A 26,327-nucleotide genomic window follows, 5' to 3' on the forward strand; every position below is an offset into this window, starting at 1 on the left:
CACCAACACTCCATGGCATAGCAGAAATTTTGTCCTCATCTTACTGCATTCTCCATATCTTTAATCTCTTAGTTATTGATAAGGTAAAAAAAACTAAGTATATTGATTGGAGATTGAATTATTAAAAAATAGAAATTGTATGTAAAAGAAGTGAGAAGCAGATAAAAATCTTCATTCACAAAATAAACCCTCTTCAAAGAATTGTTTCTTTCAACAGAAAAAATTAGAGCCCATATGCGGCGAGTGGTGATTATTGGTATTGGTTTTGTGGCCCAAATCCAATGTAACATTTGGTATTTGCAGCGCGCCATAAAAGTCACGTGCATGAGAGGTTTTGATTCCGCTCCAACCAAATTTAACAGTCATGAGCGAGAAGAGGAGGAGGGCAAGCTAGGCCTGGCAACGAGTCGAGTTCGACTCTGTAACTTTGAGCTCGAGCTCAACGAGCTAGCTGAGGTGGAGCTCGAGCTCGACACTGCATTCTGGAGCTCGGTTTCTCGAGCTAAATAGGAAGAGAAACAGAACATATTTGACAGAACTCATTCCATTTATTTGACACAAAGCAAGGAAAATCTTAGCAAGCAACAGGCACAAATATGTAATCTGATGCAACTACGGTGCGAGCAATTGATCAACAGAGAAGAACTACCTGGAAGCCGCACTCATTGCTGTCCTCATTGTCGACTTGCCTTTCTTGTTCCCGCGAATTTGGGGGCTAGGGTTCTAAGAGATGGGTTTGGCCGTTTGGGGAAGAAATAAGAGAGGGGAAAGAATGGAGGTAGAAAGAGAAAGAGAGAAAGAAAAAGGAAGAAGTAGGGGTGGCAGATGAGTCGAGCCGGCTTGACTTTGAGCTCGAGCTCGAGCTGGGTTTTAAGTGTTCACCAGCTTGCGAGCTGGTGAATATTTTTTATTTTTTATTTATATATATATATTTATTTTTGAATTCTTTATATATTTAATTTTATATTTAATATTTAATCAGTTTTATAATGTAAATTGACCATATATTATAATTATTAATCATATCATACATTTTATTTTGGATAACAATAAATTATGGTACTTTTATTTATACATTTGATCTTTATATAAAAATAAATTTAATCAACAACTTAGTAAATTATAATATTTTTTATAATTAAAATTATTATAATATCTTTATTTATATTTTAATATATATTTGTATTACGTTATATATTTTTTAAATTGACAAGTAATTCACTTATGATTTTTTATTATTTATAAATTTATGTCAAAATTTAGTAATTCCTATGAATTAATAAGAAAATCATAATAATAATAATGATTATGATGATGATTGAACAATTTTAATTATTAATTATATATAATGAGATTAAAAAATTTAATCAATAATTATGATATCTTAAAATTCGGACACTTGATTCATACAAAATTTAAATATATACAAGACTGTGTCCATTAGATCATATCAGACGGTATGATTTAAAATCACATGGTCTGATTCAACGATACACCATCTTGAATGATCACTCTTATGTTTCGAGTACGATATCTCGACATCCGTATATCCAATAAGTCTAAAACTTTACCAAATATATTTTTTTTGTAAGTTTTATCATATCTAACGGTCTGATCTGAATTTTGATGGCCCGATTAACCCATGTTGTTCAACAATGTAAAATAATAGTTATATCAATGTTATACTAACATTTATAAATATATAAATTTTACAAATTGTGAATATATATTAATTTGGCGTAATTGCAAAAATAGTCCTGTAAGTAAGGGGGTGGCGTTCTTGGTCCCGTAACTATAGGACTGGCAATTTTAGTCCCGTAAGTTTCAAAAAGTTCTCAATTTTAGTCCCCCGCACAAATCTGGCCAATTTTTGGACAATTTTACCCTTTTCCAGCTTTAAAATGTGCAATTTAGTCCAGTTTCAATTATTTTGCATTCTAATGTGTATTTTCCACTCATGCTCAACAAGAATGGTATCAGAGCCTAGGTTTATTGAAGAAATATATGTTTATATTACATTTTGATATTATCCACTAATGGAGGAGACTTTTTCAAGAAAAAATGGAACCGAACGAAAGTTCGAGTTGCTCTAAAAACAGGGAAATTTCCAGATTCTGGAAATACAAAGAAGAGAATTTCTCATGGAAATTCTTGACAAGTGTGACAACGGTCCCAAGAGGATTGATCTAAAACTTCTCACGCCAGAAGAAGAACAAGAGTGGCTGAGAAATTTTGAAGTTCGACAAGTACTACTAGGAAATGCAGTGAGACGTCTACACTCCACTAAAGTCCATGGTAGAATTCCAGCCAGGAGAAATGGAACGGGTAAATTCCTACATAATTTCAGTTCAAAAAATTATGATTGATTGGAAGGAACTCGAGCCAGATACATCAAAGATCTCCCAAGATCTGAGGGAGATATAAAAGACGGTTCAAGACTATGGACATAGGTTAATACATATACCTATGAAAATAGAATCTTTGAGCCAAAAGGTGGACGAGATAATTAAGATCCTTCCGGATCTACACAAGGGCCTTACAGATCTGAGGATAAAAATTACAGATATAAAGAAAAATCAGAGAGAAAACCCTGAAACATCTAGATCCAGACAGGAGCGAATCAGGGACGCCCTCGGAACAGTACCCCTTCTACTCCATAAAGGGAAGGCCACAGAGATTCCAAAGCTAAAGTCAAGAGAAGATCTGATCATTGCATCTATCAGATCTATAAAATAATGGAGGTAACAAGAGCAGATCTACAAGAACTGGCGGAATCCTTTTCCCAACTCGGGATCGTGGATTTAGTCAATATCCAAACAAATGAGCTCACTCCAGCACTACCACCGCCGGAAGGAAGTACATGTTCTAATGATCCTCCACAGGATCAACCGATGAGGGAGAGTGCGGATTTCCACACTATTGCCACACCAACATTTGTGGGAACCAGATTAAAGGAAAATCCAGGAAGAAATCTAAAAAGAGCACGTGAGAATACACCTTGGGCAAGGACCATGCTCCAGCCCTTATATCCATACGGCGCTATACTAAACCTGGATATTATCGATTTCCGAAATACTGAGAAATTAATAGACGAATGGGTTGCAGCAATCAAGATAGCAGCGACTACCCTAAAACTCGACAAAGAAAACTTCATAAAGCTTGTGGAGTTGAGTTTGGAGGGATCTGTAAAAATCGGATGGGATAATACCCCAGAAGATACCAAAGCCAGTATCCTTGCCGGAGATTCAAAAAGCGCAATAGTTGACCGGCTAGGAAGGCTCATCAAGATACACTTCATTGGAGATGGATACTTCGAAGGAAGTAGGGCAGAAAAGCTAGGGAATATGCACAAGCTCTTTTCAGCCTCGAATTAAGAAGTATTTGCGCAGTAGATGAATATATCTATTGGTTCCGCAAGTATTTCTTCCAAAGCGGAGTAGCAACAGAAGTAGCAGCTCCAATGTTTTTTGCAAAAATATGCAATCCATGGAGGGAAATGTTGATTCAATCATACAAAGTATCTGAAGGACAGCTAGATTCAATGGCACGAAGAATGTCTTTCCTTAAAGACAAGTTGAAGGATTGGTGTTATCAACCATCCATCCAGAAGAACATGAAAAGACTGAGAGGTAAAATCAAACGAACCCCTCTCTGTTGTGATAACAATAATTTTCCAACTATTATAGGAGAATCAAGTGAGTCAAAGAAAAGGAAGAATCAGAATAATGACTCCTACACTAGGAATTCCAGAAGAACTTTTTCCCGACGGAGATCATGGTGGTCCAAGTCCAAAGCCAGAACATACAAATCTGGACAAAGAATAGGACCAACAAGGGTTTCATCCCAAGGATCTAGACGAACAGATGCAAGATCCATCGGAAGAACTCCTACAAGAAGAACTTTCAGACGGGCCCATACCCGAGCCAATGAAAGTTTTAAAGATTGCAATTGCTGGACTTGCGGAGCAAAAGGACATATATCTCCCGATTGTCCGCAAAAACGTGGTGAATTAAGAAAATTTGAAGCCACGGATGACATCCTAGATGTAGTTTACTATGGTGACTTGGTACCTATCTACCAATTCGAAGATCTTCCTTCAGACGAAGTGTCTATGAGGAGGAAATAGAGACTGATTCGGATGGATCTTCAACTGAGTCAGAATAACTACAACGAAGGAGATAGGCTTCAAACCTCCGAAAGCCTATCAGGATTCTTTTCCAGAATGACGGTGTCAAACAAAACCATGGAAAGAATCATGCGACAAGATTCCAACCTCAGCCCATATGATGGATTTAGGATTGGAGGAATTGGGAAAGTTTTGAACCAGATAGGACTAAACCAAAGGAAGCATCACATAATCTACAAAGTAAGTTCAGGTGAGTTTGCTATACCTATGGAACTTACTGGTAATGTGATGGAAATGCAGTTAATTCCTAAAGAAGAAATTCTTGAAGAATTGAGTAAGCTTAGAGAAGAAGTAGCCATTACTATGAAATGGATCCATATAGAAACTATTGAAGTAGTAATAAAAGCAACTTTTAAGGAAGGAATTGATTCAGAAATACATTTATCAATAATGGATAGAAGAATCAATAACTTAAGAGATGGTTGTCTTGGAACAATGATAGGTAACTTGTATGCAGGAAAACTGATATTTGACATTCATCCTAGGATTGCATACAACCTAGCAGACCAAGATTTTAATAGAGTCTTAACCCTTCATCAAGATTTTAAAAGAAAAGATCTAATGAGAGAAGGAAATAGACCGTATTCTATAACTTATAGAATTGCATATGCCCTTTCCAATACGCATCATTCAGACTTGTTTCTTAGGAAAGAGTATATTGAGATTCCTAGAATTTTCAAGGGAGCTCGCCAAAGTCATGACACCAGACCCTATTAGAATACCTAGAATAGGTGGTGTTGATATTATTATAAAAGATTACCCAGTCTTAGATCGGACACTTAACTCTAGGACTGAGTTTAATAGTCGAATGTCCTTTTCGGAAGATAGGATTATAGGCTACAAAGGAAAGGAGAAAGAGTTACTGAAAGCTTTAACTCCTCAAGAGATTAGGGTTGATAACGTAAAACTTAGATGCCCTGAAGGATGGAAAGAAATACAAGTTATATTTGACATCACTAAGAAAGAAAACTTTTTTCCTTGTGATGACTTATATCATTTGCAGCAACCTGTTGTTGGAAAATATGAGGGCATGCTGGAAATAGCGGGCCATGAAATTTTAGTTGCAGGTGTTGCAGGAAGAGAAAATGGGAGTATGACTTTGGGGTTAAGTTTCCTCGAAGATCATAAACCATGGGGAAGAAAAGGTAATGGAATGGAATTCAGTCTTGATGGTGTCACCATAAGGATTGAATGACGAGTCCCTTTTCTATATACATATATGTTGGTATGTTGTATGATCAATATAAGACGGAATATTTTGCAGCTTATATTGATTCAGGATCAGGTATTTGCACGGCAAAACCTGGGGTTTTCCCTAAGGAAGCAAGGGAAACCTTACCCGTCATTGCAGGAAGGAATTTTTCACAAAAAATCCTGATACTCAATAAGGGAATACGAGAAGCCAAGATCATGATTGGAGGAACATTCGGATCACCCTGGTTCAGGGTAAAAACACCTCCTATCTACTTTCATGATACAGGTGCCGATATCTTGTTAGGTAACAATTTTATTCAAACATTTGCAAGATATATGCAGGATAATCAAAGGAATCTGTTAATCTTTACTACTAACTGTGGTAGTAGTAGATACAGGTGTTGCGAAGAGAAAAGGCATTTAACATGATAATGCCAATAAATTTTCGCAGCAAACGTGGTGATTTTGATGCCAAATTAACTCATCCAAAAATGCAGGATAAGAGGAAATTTGGTAAGGTCCTTTTGTCTTTCACGCAACAGGGACTCATAGACAGCGATAGCTTCTATAAGGAATCCGAGGAGGAAATCCTAAACCTTAAAGAAGCACTATTGAGAATGAAAGCACTCGACATCAGCGAAGAGAGCAGACTTTCTCTTGAGAATGTCAAGAGGCTTATCCAGAGGAACTTCAGCGAAAATCCTCTGGCTTGGTGGGATAGGAACAAGATCGAAGCTACTCTGAAGGTCAAAGAAGAATGCAAATACGAGTATGTTAGATACAAACCTATCCAGATGAACATGGAAGATAAGAAGGATATGCAGATGATAATCAAAGAGCATATCAGTCTTAGACTCATCGAGCCTGGAATCTCTACCTATAGTAGCCCTGGATTTTTGGTAAGAAACCATGGCGAGATCAAGAGAGGTAAACCCAGGTTGGTAATTAACTATCAAGGCATTAATAAAATTTTAGAGTTTGATGGTTATTACATTCCTAGTAGAGAACACTTAATTGATTGTATTAAAGGAGCAAAAGTGTTTTCTAAATTCGATTGCAAATATGATTTCTATCAGATTAAAATGGAGAGCGAATCAAAGAAATTTACTGCATTATCCACACCACAGGGACAATATATCTAGAATGTGCTTCCAATGGGCTTAGCAAATGCACCCCAGATATTTCAAAGAAAAATGGATAATCTTTTTAAAGATTACTTCGAATTCATGTTTGTCTATATTGACGACATATTGATTGCATCAAAAAATATGAAGGAACATATTAGACATCTTGAAATATTTTCTGATGCATGCTATAGGGAAGGTTTAGTACTTTCTGAAAAGAAAGCTACTATTGCAGTCAATAAGATTGAATTTTTAGGAATCCTTATTGACGAAACAGGAATTGAGTTGCAGGACCATATTGTGGAAAAAATCCGCAATTTTCCAGATGTACTCAAAGACAAGAAGCAATTGCAAAGCTTCTTGGGAGTTGTTAATTTTGCAGGAATCTTCATTAAGGATCTTGCAAGATACAGAAAAGATTTCCGACCACTTCTAAAAGAAACAGAAAGTTCAAAGTGGAAATGGGAAGAAATCCACACCAAAAGGGTTCGTGAGCTGAAACAAGTTTGCAGTAACCTTCCAAAACTTGCTATACCGCAGGACAGGGACGAATTGGTAGTCTACACAGATGCCAATGATTACAGATGGGCAGCAGTGCTCATGAAGAAGACAACTACAGGGGAAGAACCCTGTAGATATACCGGAGGGTTGTTCTCAGAACAACAAGCCAAAGTTTGGCACATAAATGAGAAAGAATTCTTTGCGGTTTGGAAGGCTTTCAAAAAATGGCCTTTATTTTTACTTTCGAAAGAATTTACTTTAAAGGTTGATAATACTAATGTCAAGGCTTTCTTAAAAAATAAATTAGAATCAAAAATAGAGAAAGCTCGTATTATCAGATGGCAAGCAGAATGCCAATATTATTGTTATAATATTATCGTTATAAAATCTCATGAGAATGTTCTTGCAGATTTCCTGACAAGAGATGGAGGCATCTGAAGCAAACTCCATCATGTTGAGACTCAGGCACCTCCGGGAAAACCTCGAGGAGCTTGACAGAAAGTTCGGACAGCTAGCAGTTAATGCTCAAGTTGCCGGACAAATCCAAAGAGCTGATTTAGACACGGTCCAGGTCGCAATAAGGAGTTCCTTATTAGCATCCACTTCGCTATGGAACGACTTATGAGAACCAATTCGAAAGGCATCACCTTCCGGGATGACTCGCGAGTTGAGGGAGCATGACCCAAAACATGCCTTTAGAGTACAAGGCTCTACACCTGTAGCGTCGGATTCAAGTACCGATTGCACAAGGCCATCACCAGACTCTGGTGAAACGGCAACAATTGAGTCTCAGGAAGTGCAAACTCCTGTTGATTCAAGTCAACCCAACACCTCTAGGGTTAAAGAGGGAGAGATTAGCCTTAGGCCAATAACGGGAACCTCTAAGGCTAATACTAACGAATCAATATCTTTTTCTGCTTGGCAAGATTATCAGCGTATGTGGGAAAAATTAATTTCCCGCAAAGGAGTCAATCCAGGCAAGACCATTATCGAAACGTCTGGAAAATATAACAGAGTCTGGATGTTAGAAGGGTCTAAACCAGAAGATGTAAGAGAATGGTATGATTTTGGAGCTCTTGCTTCAGTTCATACTATGTCACCGAGTTTTTCGGAAATCTCAAAACTCCCGGAATGGATTAGTGGGGCGGTCTTTGATTCATGGCAAAACAACCCCCACTTAAAAAGAGGCAATGTTTTGGAGATAAAATTTATTTCAGTAGCTCCAGAAACTGCAGAAAATGGGTCTCATCCAGCATTCCATTTCATGAAGCTGCAGAGGCCAGATATGGTAGCTTTTAACAAAATCAAAGCTGCCTCAGGAGAAGCTCCCTTGGTATCAGCCATTAGTGAAGATAGTATCTCTACCAGGAGAGCTTGGGGACTATGGGTCTGTCTCACAGAGATGGACAAAGTCAAGTATCCATTCAAGATTTTCTCAAACAAAGTGAATGGATCATTCCTGTTAAATTCCATGACAGGAAAAAGCACGGAGTTTGCTGAAAGCTCATTCGAAAAGAAGAGGATGTTAATCTGGGAAAATAAGCTACCAGCAACCGAAGCCACAAGGATGAAGACATGCAACATGTTGCATGTTGGGCAATGGCATAACCATCTGTGCCCTTGCTGCGAGAAACAAGAAAAGCCCCTGTTCGGGACAAAGATTCGGATCGTGAAAAATAAACCCGAACCGGACCAAGACAAGGGAAAGAGAAAAATTTTTACCAAGAGAGGTAAAAGTTAAATGATGTAAAAGGTCGAAAGGATAAGACTGTCGGTAGAAAACAACAAAAGCCAACAGCCAACAAAACAAGGAAGACAGCTGGAAGTCACATGGCCGACAAACCATAATGACCAATAGCTGGAAAGGACGGGGCGATGACGTATGCAATGACGTCATTTGAAAAATGACGTAAGCAATGACGTCGTCAAAAAATCAAGTTGGAATCCGAGTTTGAAGTCCGCGGACCCCTATAAATAATGTGGCAATGAAGCAGAAGGGGATCATCAGAAAGACTTCTCCTACTCTTCAAAAGAATTATTCTGAGGGTTTTCAATATTTCTAGTATTTTAATCTTTCAGTTTATGGAGGTTTCCCCAACGAGTCTAGTCCTCTATCCTATGAGAGGCTAAACAGTTGTCTCCTCCAACGGAGGAGTAATATCTATGTAATATTTCCTATATTTCTTCAATAAAAAGTTAGGCTTCTGTTCAATTTGTTTATCCAAAACTTTATTAAGTCCCAATATTGGAGTCCCTTTCACGCCCTAAGGTAGGAAATGAAATAGGGCTGTGCTGTTTGTTGCTGAAGGAGCCAAGTACCTACGAACCATCTACTGCGGTAGTGTGGTTCGAAAAAGTCCGTAAAATCGAGGACTTGGAATACCCGGGAACAAGGCGGTCGAAAAAAAGGTATGAATTTATGAGGGCTTAGTTTATTTCGGAAGCATGTTGGGCCAAACTTGAAGCATGATAGGGGCTAAGGTTCATTTTTCGCTAGAAGGGCAAAATGGTCCTAAAATAGGCTGAAGGACCAAAATTGCGAAAATTTGAAAGATACAGGACCAAAATTGCCACCGCGATAGTTAGAGGACCAAATTTGCCATACCCCTATACATACAGGACGAAAAATGCAATATTGCCTATTAATTTCAACTATATCCATATAAAAAATTTATGATTAAATCTCATGATTTAAAATAATAATAATAAAAAAAAAATACCAAAAGTCAAAAACCCCTCTTTCTCTTTCTTCCCCATCGTTTCTTCTTCCTGTTTCTTCCTCTCTCTCTCTTTCTACCTCCATTCTTTCCCCTCTCTTATTTCTTCCCCATCGTTTCCCGGCAAGCAATGAATAGAGAGGGACGAGAACAGAAAAATAGATCCAAATTCTCTTCTCTACTCTCTCTCTGCCTATATCGAGAATCTCTCCCGACACAAGCAAACCCTAGCTTCAATCTTCATCCAAAGAATCGGCTAATCACATTCCATTTTCTCGAACCAATCTTCTCGCGGATAAAATAATAAACAAGAGCTCTATATATCCTGCTTTTCCTTTGCATTCTGTGTGGTCTTTTATTTGTAGGGTTTCTCGTGGATAGTTTTTTCTTCCTTTCCTTTCTGTTTGTAAGGATGCAGATTTTGGAGCACGGAGACGATCATTATGACCCTCGGTTTTCGACTGAATCTTTGTCATGTATACTTCCCCCAATGGCACACATTGATTCCCCCAAACGGAGCCTTTCTTACCATGAGCTTTTTCAGCACCCCCTCTGGCTCTCTATTCTCAAATTGGATGGCTCATCTTTCGGTATACTTTGTTTTGTTTTATGTGGTTGATTGGAATTATTTGAAATACGTTATTTGTATATGTGTCGGCTGCCTCCTGTCCATTTACACATGCATTTATATTTCGTGTGATCTACATAAATGCAAACAGCAAGTTATCCCTATGAGATTTATGCATGTTGGGGCGGCAGTGGGTTTTTTTTTGTTTATGTATGGATAATTTACATTTTTGTATTTGAGTCTGTGCAATAGGAAATTGATTTCATGTGTATTTCCTGATTTGAAGACATTGAGGTGTCGAGCACGGGGACAGTTGGGGAGCTGAAGGAGGCAGTGGAAGCAGCATTTGATCATTTGCCAAAGAAGGGACCTGGTAGTGTTTCATGGTAATGTAATTTGCATTTGTGAAACACATAAAATACACACACATATGCATGCACGTGTCTGTGGGCTGGGAGAGTTGGGTGAATGCCCATGTTCACATTTCTATTTTGTTTTGTTGGAGAGAGCAGGGGAGGCAAAGAGGATTTCACTTGTCAATATTGACAAGTCTTTTTCAGTGGTCATGTATACAAGCTGATTGAAATTTTTATTTTTGTTGGAATTTAATGCTCCTCCCCACAACTTCTTCATCGGGCATTGCCCTAAGGATTAGCTTCAAGATCATGCAACTAAATGAATAAACTAATCAATGCGTTATCTAAATTTTTTATCACTAGCAACATTTTATTTTCTCGTCTTTTATGCCTTTCTGAATAGTTAAAATTGAGTCCTTGGCTGTAGCAAAGAGATCTTTCTTTACATTTGTTCTAAAAGTTGTTTTGGCTTTTTAATTGCGACAATGTGCTGCACTACATTGGACTATAACTTCCTATTTGTCTTAACTTTTTCCACCAGAGTTGGTTGGTAAGTTATGTTTTGGCTATGACTGTCCGTCATTTAAGCCTTGTGGAGATTCATCTCTGGTAGATGTTCTATAATTTTGGCTGGTGTCTAGTAAATTTATTTCATTTGGTCCTTTCTAATATAAATTAAATTGAAAACTCTGCAGGGAACATGTGTGGGGACAGTTTTGTCTTTGTCATGAAGGCCAGAAGCTACTGAATGACAGCGATTATATTGGAATGTTAGGCATCAGGGATGGTGATCAGGTTGGTCATAAATTTAAGAAAATATGTCTTGGCCTGCCTTTGCTAGACTTGTTATTTGTTTGAAGACAGTTTCACATTTTAGAGATTGATGGCTCAGGTTGTATTATATATCTTGAAGCATGAGATGACACATACTGTAATGGTAGTAGTGGTTAACCTAAGAGAAGCGCTGAACCAAATGTAACTTGCTATTGGGTAATTAACTCTTCATGGTCTAATTATGGCTGTGGCATTGGTAAAATGGTGAGGAAGAAGGTATGAAGGTTACCTACTTAAACCAGTGTTGGGGCAGGCTTTGGAGAGAGTGCTTAACAGGTCTTTCATGGAAAGGTGGATTTCAACAGGAAATGGGTGACTTCTCACCAGTCTGCTAAAAGAATCAAAGTACTTGGACAGGTTGAGAAGAATTAACTCAGGGAAAATGAAATTGGCTGGGGATATAACAATTTTTCCTACTTCCTCAGCATGGAAATGGTGGATAGAAAAGGTTTGATCCTTCTTAAATGTTTACAATATTTAAGGAAATAGGGAGGCTTTCCCTGCCCATACCAGACCGTTTGCAATTTAATTATTTCATTGAGTGAATAGAAAGAAAATGAACAGTTATGACTGTATGAGAAGTTTGTGATCTGAGAAGGCAAGGAGGTAATTAGATCTTAAAAATGAATTAATTTCTCTGGAAAAATATATCTTCCCAAACAGTGGTACCCTAATATACTTGTCCATGTCGAGAATTTTGAATGAAATGAGCCCTAATACAGATCTTGACACATAGGTTTGTGATTGAAATAACTAGCAAAATGTGATCTGTGGCTTGACAATTGCGGTGGCTCTGCAAAGTAGATCTTGGAGTATAATCAGGAAACATCAGAGTGAATTAATGACAGAATCTTATTTACATTTGTTACTGTTTTCTTCACTTTGCTGATGCTCTCTTTCATTCAACACTGTGAGAGTTCTTTAAACTAGATCCATCTTTACATTAGATAATTGGTGTTTTCACCTTTTGTTCTGCATAACAATCTTCAGTTTTTTGGCACCTACAGCTGCAGTTTGTTCATAATGCTTCCGATACCTACAATTTGGTTAAGGAACCATCAGAGAGAGAGGACCCTGATTCTGATCATGAACCCTGCATGTAAGTTGACCATTTGCATCTTGTATTATATTGGGTGGAACATTATCTAAGTCAGTTCACAGGAAGGTGTTAATTCCAAGGTGGCAAAGACAACTTCAATACACATTTTAGACAAGAGTTGTGCCATACATCTTTCATATCAGCGTGAAATTCTATTCTGTTGTATGATAGCTTAAGTAGACATTCTAGTAGTAGAAGTTAACATTTTTCTCCTTTTTCCTTTCATGAAGATTTTGGCTTCAATTTTCAGGTATATCTATTGCATTGGTATTCACTATTCAGCAATATCATGTCCACTATCATTGTGTCTGTTATTTGCATCAAATCATTTCTTTAAACTTGTATATTCCTTTGATATTTGATACACAATTCCCTGCGTTTTGTTTGTACCTTTTAAACTAGATCATCAAGAAGTAGCTAGTATGCTATAGAATTGACATCATCACCACTTTCTTGGCCTTGATAAATTTATATTATCATTAGTCATGGTTATGAGATGAAAATTCATGTTATGTGAACTCAGTTGCAGTTGTGAAGACGGACAAAAAGATGATGGTCATCATACATGGAATTTAGAGGACAACCAAGATGATTGTGCTGAGACAGAGGATGGTATCATTTCACGTTGTGAACACAGGATAAATCACTTGTTAAGAGGGTGGTTCCCATACCGTAGGTTGTTGAGCGACAAAGAGAGGGGTAGCTCAAGACATTCTGACAACAGACTAGGAAGTTTCAAGAGTCTCTTACGATGTTCCAGCTGTAAGTGTGAATCTCGGAGAGAAACTTGGGATGGAGAGTAACTCGTGGACAGTTGTATATCCAACTCTTTGGGACTGCTCGCATTGACCACTGGTGTTAGATTTCAGTTGGAAGTTAACTTTCTAACCCCACATGGTAATGCCAGCAAGGTCTCAATAGCCATCGAAGCTGTATTTGTGTAAAGGAATGCGCGGATACATGCAGTTGCAAACTGCAGAAATGAGTTGTTTTGTGCTTCATGTTCTTCACCATTACATCTTAGATAGCTGTTTCCGGCAGTAGAGTAGGAATCTTTTGCCTTGTCACAGTTGGATTCCTCCAGATTTTTTCATTGTTAACTATCTGCATTGCAGAACTGATGGGGGAGAAGACACTGGCAATCTGGTTTTACTGTGGGTTGATCTTGGAATTTTTCCTGTTCGGTATGGATGATTAACCAATATTAGCCTAGTGTATTCAGATTGTAACTGGGTCTGACGTCAAGTAGGTTTGGCTGTCTTGAAGTATAACCCCCCAATGAGTCCAGGGCCTTACCCTATGATTTCTTATGTAAGTATGTAATAAGTCAAGAAGTCATCCTTGTCCTCGTGTGTTTGTTATGGAATCAAACTTTTCTTCTTTAATTTCTTCTACGTTTAGTTAGGTAGGTTATTTTATATATCACGCAAAAACCAGGAGGAAATTTGCACTTGTCCCAAAAATGACATTTATCAATTATCATGGGTGTAAAAAAGATTCATACTTAGCAAAGACTGCTGCACCATCACTTAAAGATTCATACATAGCAAAGACTGCTGCACCATCACTTGTATCCGGTTGAATGAGAGTTCTGTGAGCTCCAATCAAATCATACACTCGTAATAATCAATAGAAATGGAATGTTAGGAAACCAGAAACCTGCAGCTCAGCTCTAAAAAACAAGAAAAGACCACCAATACTTAAACTGGTGCATGGACAGCACGTGAGCAGCACGGCCCAGCCCAGAATCTTGAATTTCATTTCAGTTCAATCCCAACCTCACCATAATTGTGTGGCACACAAAGGGATAGCCTTCGGCTCTGTGAAGATATTCAAAAATTGTTTTCACCAATCATTCCCAGAAACTAAACTAACAGGAAAATAATAATAATACAGAAACAAGAAGAGGAAGAACAGCAGCAGCAGATCAGCCATGGCTAACATGATCATGGCCTCTTCCAAGTCTCTAATAACCTCTTCCATTCCCCCCACCCCCAAACTCAAATCCCATCCCCACCCACTCCCCCAACTTTCCCTACCTAAAATAGCGCTGCCCAAATTCGCAAAACTCCACCAACTACCCTCCCTCCTCGCCGCCGCCACCACCTTCTCACTCGCTCACGCGCCGCCGTCACTCGCTGTGGAAATCGAAAAGGCAGCCCTTTTCGATTTCAATCTCACCCTCCCCATCATTGCATTGGAATTCTTGTTCCTCATGTTTGCCTTAGACAAGGTTTACTACACCCCACTTGGAAAATTCATGGATGAAAGAGACGCCGCGATTAGAGAGAAGCTGAACAGCGTGAAGGACACTTCTACAGAGGTGAAACAGCTGGAGGACCAGGCGGCGGCGGTGATGAAGGCCGCCAGGGCGGAGATATCGGCAGCCCTCAATAAGATGAAGAAGGAGACTCAGATTGAGGTGGAGCAGAAGCTGGCGGAGGGAAGAAAGAAGGTGGAGGCTGAGCTGCAGGAGGCCTTGTCTAGTTTGGAGAAGCAGAAGGAGGAAACTGTGAAAGCACTTGATTCGCAGATTGCAGCCCTTAGTGAGGAGATAGTGAAGAAGGTGCTCCCTGTTTCTTGAGGAAAAATGCCTTCTTTTGGTTTGTGGATTGCAAGTTATGTATCCACTTCGATTTGTAGTTAATTTGGGTACCCTTTTCTTTTCCGTTCTTTCTTTTGGGTTATGATTGATGTGATGTGCAAATGATCTAAAGACATACTGTATAATAATTAATGAATGAGTGTTGGGAGTTACTCTGTTAAGATTTGTGTTTAGACTGAATGGTTTTAGTGGCTGTTGAGTTCAAATTCAATATTAGCAATTCAATTGCATTTGTCTACAGAATCTTGCTTCAGATTTCAAAGCAAATTCTGCAGCAAACATTTGGGCTGTTTCCTAGTTGATTTGGAAAGCTCTCAGGAGTTATTTGAAATGGTAACTCCATCCTTCTTCCAAATTCTTGGTGTTGCTGCGGAAATTGTCCTTTTCAGTTGTTTATGCCTGGTTCTTCATCATGGTTCATACTTCTGGAAGTACACATCTAGTGTTAATTGGTGGGAATGCGAACCTATCTAAAGTTTTATTCTCATAGATTATGAATTATGTAGGCATTGAATCCTCATCCTCAAAACTTCTTCACGCCTGCAGGCTCTGACTTCTTAGAGGAGCGTTATAAACTAGAAGGAGTTGAGATCATACAAATGTTGTTAGTTGTTCTTTGATATGAAAATACAAACCTATGTAGAAATTTTGCTGAAGAGAATCTAGTTTGGAGCATTTGTCATCATCTGAACTTACTGCTTGCTCCCTCTTGCATCTTAAGTTAAGATGCAAACATTATTCCCTGATTGTTGTATTCCTGAGTTGGGTGAAGTCGATCTTCCTGCAACATTAGCTAATACGCAACAGTTGAACTAGGAGTACTCCATTAGTGAAGTATAGCAGTTGAAAATGCTTTTCTGTAATTACTTTAAGACCTTAGAATAATTCTAGAGAACTTGAAGAATCCATGGCAGCAATGACCCTGAGTTTCTGTTAGTAGATGGATTAACTCCTGTGATCCTGAGATGTAGATACACAAAAGGAAGCCCGAATCTCAGAACAATCTGTAAGTTCCTTCGATAGCTGTTTATTTCATTTTGAACTCACTTAAAACAAAAGAACATCTTTCACTGTACTTCAGTTTCTTATGAGGTTGATAGTGGGTTTAGTTAAAGAGGTAATTGGCAATCAGTGGTGGCTCATCAAAGCTGATAATCGTCATGTTGAGCATCCGACCCAAAATGGTCACTGCCCCTACTGATGAGAAAAGAGAGGCAAGGATGAACCCACTCTAATTCTCCTCTTACCTTTCTCAATGTTGCGGCATTTGTGCTTCAATAACAATATGTGGACTGACCTGAAAACCTCTTTTAATAAGCATGAGATATCTTATTACAGAATGTGTTCCTACTGATGAATGAATGAATACATATATATATTGTTCATCAGATAAACTTGTTCGGTCTAGGAAGGAATTCATTATAGAATGTGGTTGGAGGAACGAACCACAAGAAATTGCAGAAATAGATGGCTATTTTCAAAGTATCAAAATTCATGTCTCGTTTCTTATTCACTTCACATCTAAAAGACTGGAAAACTCCTCTTGTTGTTGAATCAAAATGACAACATGAAAATCAGGGTCAGGAGCTGCTGAGATTTTCCGAGAAAACAAATACTCACTGGATTGCTACTATTCTTGCAAAGGGGCAATACATGAAGTGCAAAGTGGGAAAATAGTTGAGGTTGAGGACAAAATTAGAGTAGAGGAGTAATTGGTTTGCTTGCGCCCTTTCACTTTCATCCAATTTATTTAAAGGAAGGAATTCCGAATGGAAGTGGTCAAGAGATTGAATCAAAAATTAAGAAGGTACAGTGACTTGCAACACAGCACTGTCTTTTAGTCTCAACTTTGGAGAGATATGGTCATGCTTCTAATTTCTTGTACGAATGAGAGACCCATTTGGATGGCACAACTCAAGTAGTAACATAAATCCATTCCATGCATTTTGATTCACAAATTAAATGCAAGAAAGAGGCAGAGGAGAATTTAATGTGAAATTTCAGTACCCATCATTTTCTTACTAATATATGTATGTGAATGAATGTGATGAAAATGAATGCGTAATGGAAGTATAATTTGTTAATTCTTGAAAAGATAAATTATGTTTGCAAAAAAACCTTTTGGGTATTGAGAAATTTTAGTTCAAATCTAACTTGATCGAATTTGAATTAATCATATAATAAATATAATATGTATAATTGATATACAATTTAAGAGATATGGTTCAATCAAATTTAATACGACTTGAATACTTGTAAGTAATAATTCATCGCTAAAATCCTAACACTGACCAATATCTCTATTAATTGTTAAAAGTCGGAATATTGAGTGAAATAAAATTTGGAGATTTTACCAAAAAGAAAATCAAGATTCAATATATTAATATTATATTAGTAGTAGAAGAAGGAATAATTGAATGCGCAAGCACGATGGCGTACGTAAGCCTAAGCCACACCGTCTCTCTCTCTCTCTCTTTATATTTACCTTCTTCTCTCTCTCACTTTCCTTCGCTCTTCTCTCTCTTCCCTTCCATAATCCATACTATACTTCGGTCTTGCTGTAGACCTTCTGTAATTATTTTGTCATCCTTTAAATCATGAAGATGATCGATTATTACTCATACTTTGTTTAATTCGTCGAAATTCCCGAGTTTTTCTTTTTCCCCGTATATTTTGATTTCATCACAATATTTTCCTACTCCACACTGTCAGTAAGTTTCCTTGTGTAATTCCTGTTTAATATTCCCTTCCAGTCGGAGATACATGTGCATATGTGGCTGTATATTTCTATTCTGACCAGTTTTCTCTATGGTTGTCGTGGAACTCTGCGATTTCCCTGTTCCTCAGTGAATTTCCGTAAAGAAAGAAACATAAAATCATGAGGGTTCTTTTTATTGTTGAATGATCCTTGCATAAACATATTTCTTAAACGAAAAATGCTCTTTATCTTGGATTGAAGATTGGGTTTATTTGAAGCTTGAAGTTCTATGTCTCCGCCGGAGCTTAAAAGAAAAGTGAGAATGATTTTTCTGTATGGGAGGTAGCCTGCGAAACAGAAATTTCGGCCAGGAGGTGACCCATTTTAGTTGGGGATGTTTCTTGCTTACCAAAAAGATGCTGTCTTTGTCAACCCTGATCTCTTTTGAGGGACGTAGCTATGCTTATTTCTTGCTGTTACTTCTGATCATTATATGTTCATGAATTGGAATGAAATTCGTACATAGTTTTATGATCCATGTATATGACATGTTTGGATTTCTGGTCTTTTCTGTAGCTTTTTCACACATTTGTTCTATTTTCTTGTCTACCTTTAGACATTTATTATTGACACGGTCAGTGATTTCCATATGAATAATTTTATCTTCAATATTTTAGGAGAATGGCGGGACAAGTTGTTGCTAATCAGCCAGCGTCTTTATTTGACTTTGTGTTTGTGGAAGGAGACTCTGTGCAGAGTGGTTCTGTTGTTGCATCATCTAACCAAATCAATCCATGGATTGACCCAGCAACAATTAAACTCAGGCACCGGATGGGAAGAGGGCCCTTTGGTGATGTTTGGTTAGCGACTCATCATTGCACATCTGAAGACTATGAAGAGTATCATGAAGTTGCTGTTAAGGTGTTGCATCCAATTAAAGAAGACAATATTAGAGACGTCTTGAATAGGCTGGGTAATTTAATTTCTAAGTGCCAAGGGTTAGAAACAGTTTGTTGGATCCATGGACTCTCAGTTATAAATAAGAAAGTGAGTTTCCTATTTGACCTTTGTTGTAGTGCTAAGAATCCCCTTACCTCATGTCAAGGAGAAGATAAAAGAAAGGAATTCCAGATACCCTTTATCTGAAGCCTTTTTTGTTTCACTCTTCTAGATATGCATTGTCATGAAATTTTATGAAGGCTCAGTTGGAGACAAGATGGCTCGCTTCAAAGGAGGGAAGCTGTCACTGACTGATGTTCTGAGGTATCTTTGTATTGTATCAGATTCTTGTGGAAAATTGAACGTTTTCGCGAGCTTAAAATTGCATGAAAACTATTGCATATTTACTGCCTCTGTGATTATATCCACAGGTATGGGGCAGATCTAGCTCAAGGGATAATGGACCTGCATGCAAAAGAGATCCTTATTCTAAACCTTAAACCTTTTAATTTCCTCTTGAATGCAAATGACCAGGCAATTGTTGGGGATATTGGTATAGCTTATGTACTGTTAGGAATTTCATTGCCCAGTACTGACATGGCTCGGCCACTTGGTACTCCTAATTACATGGCTCCAGAACAATGGCAACCAGAAGTAAGAGGTCCGATATCTGTTGAGACTGATTCATGGGGATTTGGGTGCAGCATATTGGAAATGTTAACTGGAACGCAACCTTGGAGTGGTAAATCAATTGAGGAAATATACAAACTGGTTGTAACAAAGCAAGAAAGACCTCATATTCCCAGTGGGCTTCCTCCTGCAGTTGAAAATGTCATTATTGGCTGTTTTGAGTATGACTTCAGGAGTCGTCCTGTCATGGCAGATATTTTGCATGCTTTTAAGAGGTATCATCTTATCCAGTTATTTTCTTTTTGGCATTAGATTATAGTTGAGAGACTTTCCGAATCACTCCAATGAGTTTCTTGTTTTGACTGCTACATCTTCGGTAGACATATGTGGGTTCTGACATTTGAAATCTAGGATTTTTCTGGTAAAATGGGGAAAAATTAGGTAGAAAATTGATGGCTCATAGTTCAAGTTAAGACTTCAGATGGTTTAGCATATACTTCTAAGCAAACTTTTACTGAATTTGCAGTTCACAGAGCGCAGTTAACCAGGATGGAGGCTGGACAGATCTTGGAAGTAAAATGATAAGGGAGAAACCAGGAGGTGTTGGTTATACAGAGTGGTTCCTTGCGAAGGATCACCTCCAAGTTGGTGACATGGTCCGATCTAGGAAATCACCAAACTCATGCAACCCCAAAAATATGGATGTCCCTGAGGGAACTGTAGTTGGTCTGGAACGGGATACCGACCAAGATGGATTTGTGTTAGTGAGGGTACATGGACTTCATGACCCAATAAGAGTTCATGTTTCCACATTGGAGCGGGTCACATTTGGCTTGGCTGCAGGAGATTGGGTGCGGTTAAAGAAAGAAGACAAGAAGCACTCACCAGTAGGCGTTCTCCATTCAATTGGTCGTGATGGAAGTGTGGCTGTTGCATTTATAGGACTGGAGACTCTTTGGAAGGGTGACTATTCTCAATTCCAGATGGCAAAACCCTATTGTGTGGGACAGTTTGTGAAGCTCAAATCTAATGTATTTAGCCCTCGGTTTGAATGGCCTCGAAAAAGAGGGGGAGAGTGGGCAACAGGGAGAATTTCTCAGGTGCTGCCTAATGGCTGCCTCATTGTGAAGTTCCCAGGCAGACTGGCAATTGGAGATGTGAACAACATCTTCTTGGGTGATCCAGCTGAAGTCGAACTAGTATCATTCAACACTTGCCATAGTATGGTGAAAAAGTACCAACATCTAGAGGATTTTCACTGGGCTGTCAGGCCACTGCTGATGGCATTGGGTCTATTTACGGCGATGAAGTTGGGGCTTTTTGTTGGAAAGAAAGTGGGAAGGGGGATGTCAAGCGAAAAGAATGGAAAGAACACTGTAGTGCAAAATGACAATCAAAATGTGGATGGCCAGAGTGCTAACAATGCTGTGTGGCGTCCTCCAAAGGTTACTAACATTTTCAGATGATGTGTTACACAAACTGACCATTGCAGGGTGTTTGTAAATTAACATTAATACCAATGAAGTTGAATTCCCGTCTTTCCTGAAGGTTTACTTAGGGACTGAACTTGGGAACTGGTAGCCAGTTATGTAAATAGATGGTTGGTCGTCATTTACCTCTTCGCATGATTATGTATATGAATCCTAATCGTCTGTTGGGTTGGCTGTTTAATTCATGTGTTATTTAGTTACGCCTATGTTATTCGATGGACAAAGCCCTCCATGGAAGAAGCTCCTTGTTGGGTGTTTGCAGTGTGTGTTCGATTCGTTTAGCAGAACGAAGGCATAACCATCAGCGTCTCAAACAGAAAAAGAAAACCAACATTCTGCAACTGAGATGTTTGGTTATGTCATTGGGAACACAGGTAGGTACCTAATTTTCATGCATCAAATTCAGGTTTTATAAAGAGAAAAGAGATGATAGCATTCCGACAATAACATGCAACAGCTCATTTCAAATTTGGTAAGGTATCATTATTAGGGAAAGGTGAAGTTGCAGTTCAAGTGGAAGCTAACACTAAACCAACCGTACAACATGAAGAAAAGAAAGCAAACAAATTCTGCCTTATTAACATTCCTTTGAACAAACAACAGCGAAAAACAACCGAACCAACCACCTCACATAATGCCTCCCAGGAACTTTAAATCCCAGAATGCAGGAGTAGATATATCCAACTTCGCATCAACTAGATTACACAATTGGTTAGATGCCTACATCTCTATAAAGTTGAGAAATTCTAAAACTGTTTTACTGGCTTGTTTCACCCGCAATACCCGCTTCTTTGACAAGCTGCTCAGTCAAAGTCAGAAGTCGGGACAGTTCTGATTTAACTTCTCCAGAACATTCATTGTCAGTGATTGCATTTATCCTAGCCTCAGAGCCATTCTGCTCAAAAAGGCTAGTGTCATCAGCCTCAATGGTCAAACCAGCTTCGTTCAGAAGCTCCCGACTCATCTCTGTGATCTTTTGTAGAGCACTTGTTGCAGCTTCAACTTCCAGTTGAGCTGCTTCTAGTTGGAGTTTCTCAATTGCAAGGTCACCAACACTCCTTTCACCAATTCTTTCCTGTGCCAAAGCATTAAGTTTTCTGAGATCATCTTTATCTCGCATCATATCTCTCTTAAGTTCTGTTATTTCCTTTTCTCTAGCATCCAATTTTTGGAGGACCATTTTTAGCTCCTCATCTTTAATGGTGAGAGCCTTCTGTGCTGCAAGAATTTCCATTTCCTTTGCTCTCAGGCTTTGTCGGGTAAACTCAAGTTCAGCTTCAAGCTGTTTTTTCTGCCACTTAAAACCATCAGCTGGACCATATAGTAATGGAGGCGGCAATCTGACATTGTTCTGTTCAAATGGGCTCAGTGCAGAACAGCCTTCCTGATTAAATGATAGAACCACTTCCTTAGTGAGATCTACAATTTTTTCCACCACTGTCTCGGCTTCTGCGAATCTTAATTTTGCATTGCTTAGTTCATGTTGCATAGTTTGGGAATGTTCATCCTTCTCCTTTAGCATGGACATTGCTTGATGAAGCTCATCTTCTCTGCTGAACAAAATTCCATTTAGTTCAGCAATCTCCTGATTTACTTCCTCCAACATCTTTTTTGCATCTGAGAGTTCCAAGTTCTTCTCTTCCAATACAAGTTGAAGGGAAGCACGTCCAGATCTTAATTGCTGGATCTCTAGCCTTGCTTCCACCAATTCTGACTCTTTAGCCTTGAGAAGAGTCTCTGTTTGTTCAAATGCAGCACTCTTATCATCTATCTCCTTCTGCAGAGCCAAAATCTCCTGAATTGCTTCTTCCAAGGATGATTTCTCTTTTTCTAATTCATTCTGTAACTCACCAATAAGCTCTTTCTCCATGGATAAATCCCTTTCGAGCTCCTTGTTTCGAGCTTCAGCAACCTTTAGTTTCACTCTCTCACTCTCCACTTCTACTTCAGCATCTCTCAGACTCTTCATGTAAGACATAACACTCCTCCTTTGCTCTTCAAGTTCTGTAAGCTGCCTTTCCAACAGCTGATCTTGACCTTCCATTTTCTGTCTAGAAGAAGCCAATGCTTTCTGAGATGAAACCAGCTCAGATCTCACATCTGAAAGAAGCTTCTTTACTCTTCCAAACTCCTCCAGAGTTTCATTTGCTTTCCCAACATGGCTAGATGTTTCCTCTGCCAGCTTCTTCAGTTCTTTTTGCGCCACTAGCCAATCCATCGTTTGCTTCTCCAACTTTGCTTCAGCAAGTTTCAATTTCTCAGCTTCACTTTTCTGCATGCTGATGGAAATTTCTAGCTCATCCTCTTTCTTATGAATTTCGCTCTGGAGTTGCTGGAGCTCGACTTCTTGCTTCTGTACAATTTTATTTGCTTCATCCAAGAGCCTGGCCATAGATCTGAGTTCTGCTTCAGCATTGGCAGTTTCTTCACTCTTCTTCATTAATTCATGTTTCATCTTTATGATTTCCTCTTCTTTGGCTGAGAGTGCAGATTGACAGGCTGATATCTCCTGATCCCTCTCCTTTAGATGAAGTTTAAGATCCCCAATTTCTGTGGCTTGAGATGCTAAGTCTATATTGGCCTGTCTTAGCTCCTCTTCTAGTGTTTCCTGTTTAATTCTAGCAGCTATTATGTCTCCTTCTCGTTGCTCCAAGTCCTTCCTGGCACGATTAATTTCATTGTACTCCGACAATACTTTCCTCTCTGCAGCTTGCAGATCTTCTTCCTTCTTCTTCAAGGCTGCCAGGGCAGCATGAAGATCAGATTCCAGCTTCCCAAGATTCACACCCAGCTCAGCAGCATGCGATGAACGAGGATCTCTCCCTATATGTTCCTCAAGTTTCTGTGTTTGAGCAAACAGCCTCTCCAGAAGAACTCTGGCTGGTTCAGTTGCCCCATTGTCCCTAATGCTCGATGATATCCTGCTGTCTAACACCGATTTGACAATCCACAAGTACTGAAATTTTCTTCTTTGTGGCTTCAGAAATCCTAATCTCTTATGCTTCAATTTGAGATCAGAATAGAATAACTGCACAAGACTGTCAAAGTCACAACCTCATATACAATACAAGAAATTGTGGATTGCTGCATCCAGCTAATACTGAGTTGGTAACAGCTCAACTAATATGCCAATACTAACTCCAGCAAAAAGTATTGTAATACTGAAATCCTTTCCATTGCTGCGGAGTTTCTAGGAATATCCGAAATTAAAAGGAAAAACTACTCACAGGAAGAGCATATCAATGCAGAAAAATTATGAAACAGATGGTACTAATTGGCTGCCTTTTTAGGATGAAATTTTTCACACAAATTTTAACAAACCGCAGTTCATCGTTCCGTTTAATCTTCTAAGTTCAATTCTTCATCTGAAACTCGAAGTTAATTGAGGAATTTCCGAATTTCCAATCTCACATACAAATCTCAGTGGAATACGGGAGGGTGCAACCAAGAAACAACAAAAATCGCTTTGCATAAAAGCAAGTCAAATAACAGTTACTAATAATAACGGAAACAGAGTTATCAAAAGAAAGAAAAAAGCATGACAATCCAGCAAATAACAGAAGTTAATTACATAAAACCAAAAAAAAAGAAAAAATCAAAATATGTAAAATACACATATGTAGAATGAGAATTAGCGAGAGACCTGAGAGAAGTGATGAGAAGAAGGTAGGGAAAAAGAGGCAGAAAGCGCCATGGCTCATATGCTGAGCACCACAACTGATCTCAAACGGCGGACCTTTACATACACCAAAAATGGGGCTCCCATGGCCATGGATTAGAACTGAAATACTAAGAGTGAGAATGTGAAGGAATAGATACGGGGATGGGAGGAAAGAAGTCTTGAAGGTGTGGGAAGGGATAGGAAATGGAGGAGAAACGAGGAGCACGTCAACAGTGTGAACTGTGAAGGAGAGGGAGAGGGAGAGGTGGCGTATCAGTTGGTAGTGCTTTCTTTATAAACCGCCATCACCGTCACCGTCACCGTCACCGTCAGCGTCGGCATCCCCCGCCCCACTCCACCATTTACTTCAGGAGTTAGGGGTGTTTTTGGGATTTTCTTATTATTATTAATAATAATAGTCGTCCCACTGCGACCACTGTTATAGATCATAAATAAATAAATACATGATTCTTTTGAGAATATAAAACAAATTACAATGGAATTGAGATGTTTATTATTATTATTGTTATTTATAAGAGTGTAGTGTAGTACATTAAGTAATTTAATAATAATCCCATTTATTTGTTATCGTGTACATCTTCAATTAATTGGTGGGGGGGGGGGAATAAATGATATTTTAATTAATTAATTTAAAGAATAACGAATCGACCACATACAGTAAAACCTCTATAAATTAATAATTTTGGGACTATGAAATTTTATTAATTTAGAGAGATATTAATTTATCGATAAATTAATATTTTATTAATTAAAAGAGAGATTTTTTTAAATTCAACAAATTTAGTACATATGTATTGAAAATAAATGAATTCATATATGTTTCATTGATTATATTCATGCATCAATCAATTTTTTATAACTAATTAAATATGTTCATGTATAATATCAATTCATTGTATACAATCAACTATTATATTCATAGACACATGTATCAATTCATTGGAATTTCTTAAATATACATGTTTACATTAATTCGTTGCACTTAAATAACTATTATAACCAATTAAATATATTCATGCATGATGAATGAAACATATACTACATAAATCTCAATATGATAATAAAATAATTCATAACACCCAACCATGTCTTCTCATCTAAAAGACATTGCAAAATCATTCATGAATGATCAAATGCGTAAAGCATTATAGACTTCATATTTTAGTAAATTACCATAATATTTATAATTGTATATTTATAAATTATTAATTTAGAGTTTTAATGAGACCTAATATTTATGAAGGAATTTTTCAAAAAATTATTATTTTATTATCTTATCGAATTTGATGATTTTTTACAAAGGCCCAAGTTGTGACCGAAAGATTTTATTATTTTAGAAAATTTATTAATTTATAAAGTATTAATTTATAGAGGTTTAACAGTATATGGACAAGAAATGTCCTTTCAAATTTCAAGAACAAGATGAGCCAGCTTCTGCCACCTGTCAATTCCATCACCACCACTAGAACCCAGCAAGAAAGTCCTCTATTTTGGCCCCACTCTCGCTTTCATCTTCTTCTTTGTTTTATCGCAACTCACGAGACTAATACCCACTTATATTTCTCTCTTTCTTCTTTTGGTGTTACTCTGTTTTTCTTGATTATAAAGTAACATCATCAATCAATTACTATAACCCCACTGCTCCCCTCCATTCATCCTTTTCTCTAACCAAACCCTTCATTGTCCATAAAACAGTACGCTGTC

General features: G+C 38.1%; 4 protein-coding genes across 5 annotated transcripts; 3 read left to right on the forward strand and 1 right to left on the reverse strand.

Annotated features, from left to right (window-relative positions):
- Positions 1 to 9,725: 9,725 nt before the first annotated feature.
- LOC105164569 (Ubiquitin-like superfamily protein) lies at positions 9,726 to 13,964 on the forward strand. 2 transcript variants are annotated; one of them, XM_011083244.3, is made up of 5 exons: positions 9,726 to 10,312; positions 10,577 to 10,676; positions 11,342 to 11,441; positions 12,488 to 12,579; positions 13,109 to 13,964. In XM_011083244.3, exons 1-5 carry the CDS (start codon positions 10,135 to 10,137, stop codon positions 13,380 to 13,382), a joined length of 744 nt encoding a protein of 247 aa, XP_011081546.1. In that variant the 5' UTR covers positions 9,726 to 10,134; the 3' UTR covers positions 13,383 to 13,964. The 2 variants fall into 2 exon arrangements, with proteins under 2 accessions (XP_011081546.1, XP_011081545.1); XM_011083243.3 differs by having other exon boundaries at positions 9,729 to 10,312; positions 13,103 to 13,964.
- A 403-nt stretch (positions 13,965 to 14,367) lies between these two features.
- PDE334 (ATPase, F0 complex, subunit B/B', bacterial/chloroplast) lies at positions 14,368 to 15,345 on the forward strand. The gene has a single exon (XM_020694563.2). The coding sequence runs from the start codon at positions 14,513 to 14,515 to the stop codon at positions 15,161 to 15,163; it is 651 nt and encodes a 216-aa protein (XP_020550222.2). The 5' UTR covers positions 14,368 to 14,512; the 3' UTR covers positions 15,164 to 15,345.
- Positions 15,346 to 17,617: 2,272 nt separating this feature from the next.
- On the forward strand, positions 17,618 to 21,141 carry LOC105164568 (Protein kinase superfamily protein). Its single transcript, XM_011083242.3, has 5 exons — positions 17,618 to 17,895; positions 18,560 to 18,929; positions 19,054 to 19,145; positions 19,253 to 19,726; positions 19,978 to 21,141. The coding sequence occupies exons 2-5, from the start codon at positions 18,564 to 18,566 to the stop codon at positions 20,915 to 20,917; spliced, it is 1,872 nt and encodes a 623-aa protein (XP_011081544.1). The 5' UTR covers positions 17,618 to 17,895; positions 18,560 to 18,563; the 3' UTR covers positions 20,918 to 21,141.
- A 354-nt stretch (positions 21,142 to 21,495) lies between these two features.
- On the reverse strand, positions 21,496 to 25,005 carry LOC105164567 (Myosin heavy chain-related protein). The gene is made up of 2 exons (XM_011083241.3): positions 24,585 to 25,005; positions 21,496 to 23,969 (listed from the first exon to the last, which is right to left on the reverse strand). The coding sequence occupies exons 1-2, from the start codon at positions 24,633 to 24,635 to the stop codon at positions 21,699 to 21,701; spliced, it is 2,322 nt and encodes a 773-aa protein (XP_011081543.1). The 5' UTR covers positions 24,636 to 25,005; the 3' UTR covers positions 21,496 to 21,698.
- Positions 25,006 to 26,327: the final 1,322 nt, after the last annotated feature.

The sequence above is a fragment of the Sesamum indicum genome, linkage group LG6, assembly GCF_026168435.1.
Source record: "Sesamum indicum cultivar Baizhima isolate 11 linkage group LG6, ASM2616843v1, whole genome shotgun sequence".
Taxonomy (NCBI): Eukaryota; Viridiplantae; Streptophyta; class Magnoliopsida; order Lamiales; family Pedaliaceae; genus Sesamum; species Sesamum indicum.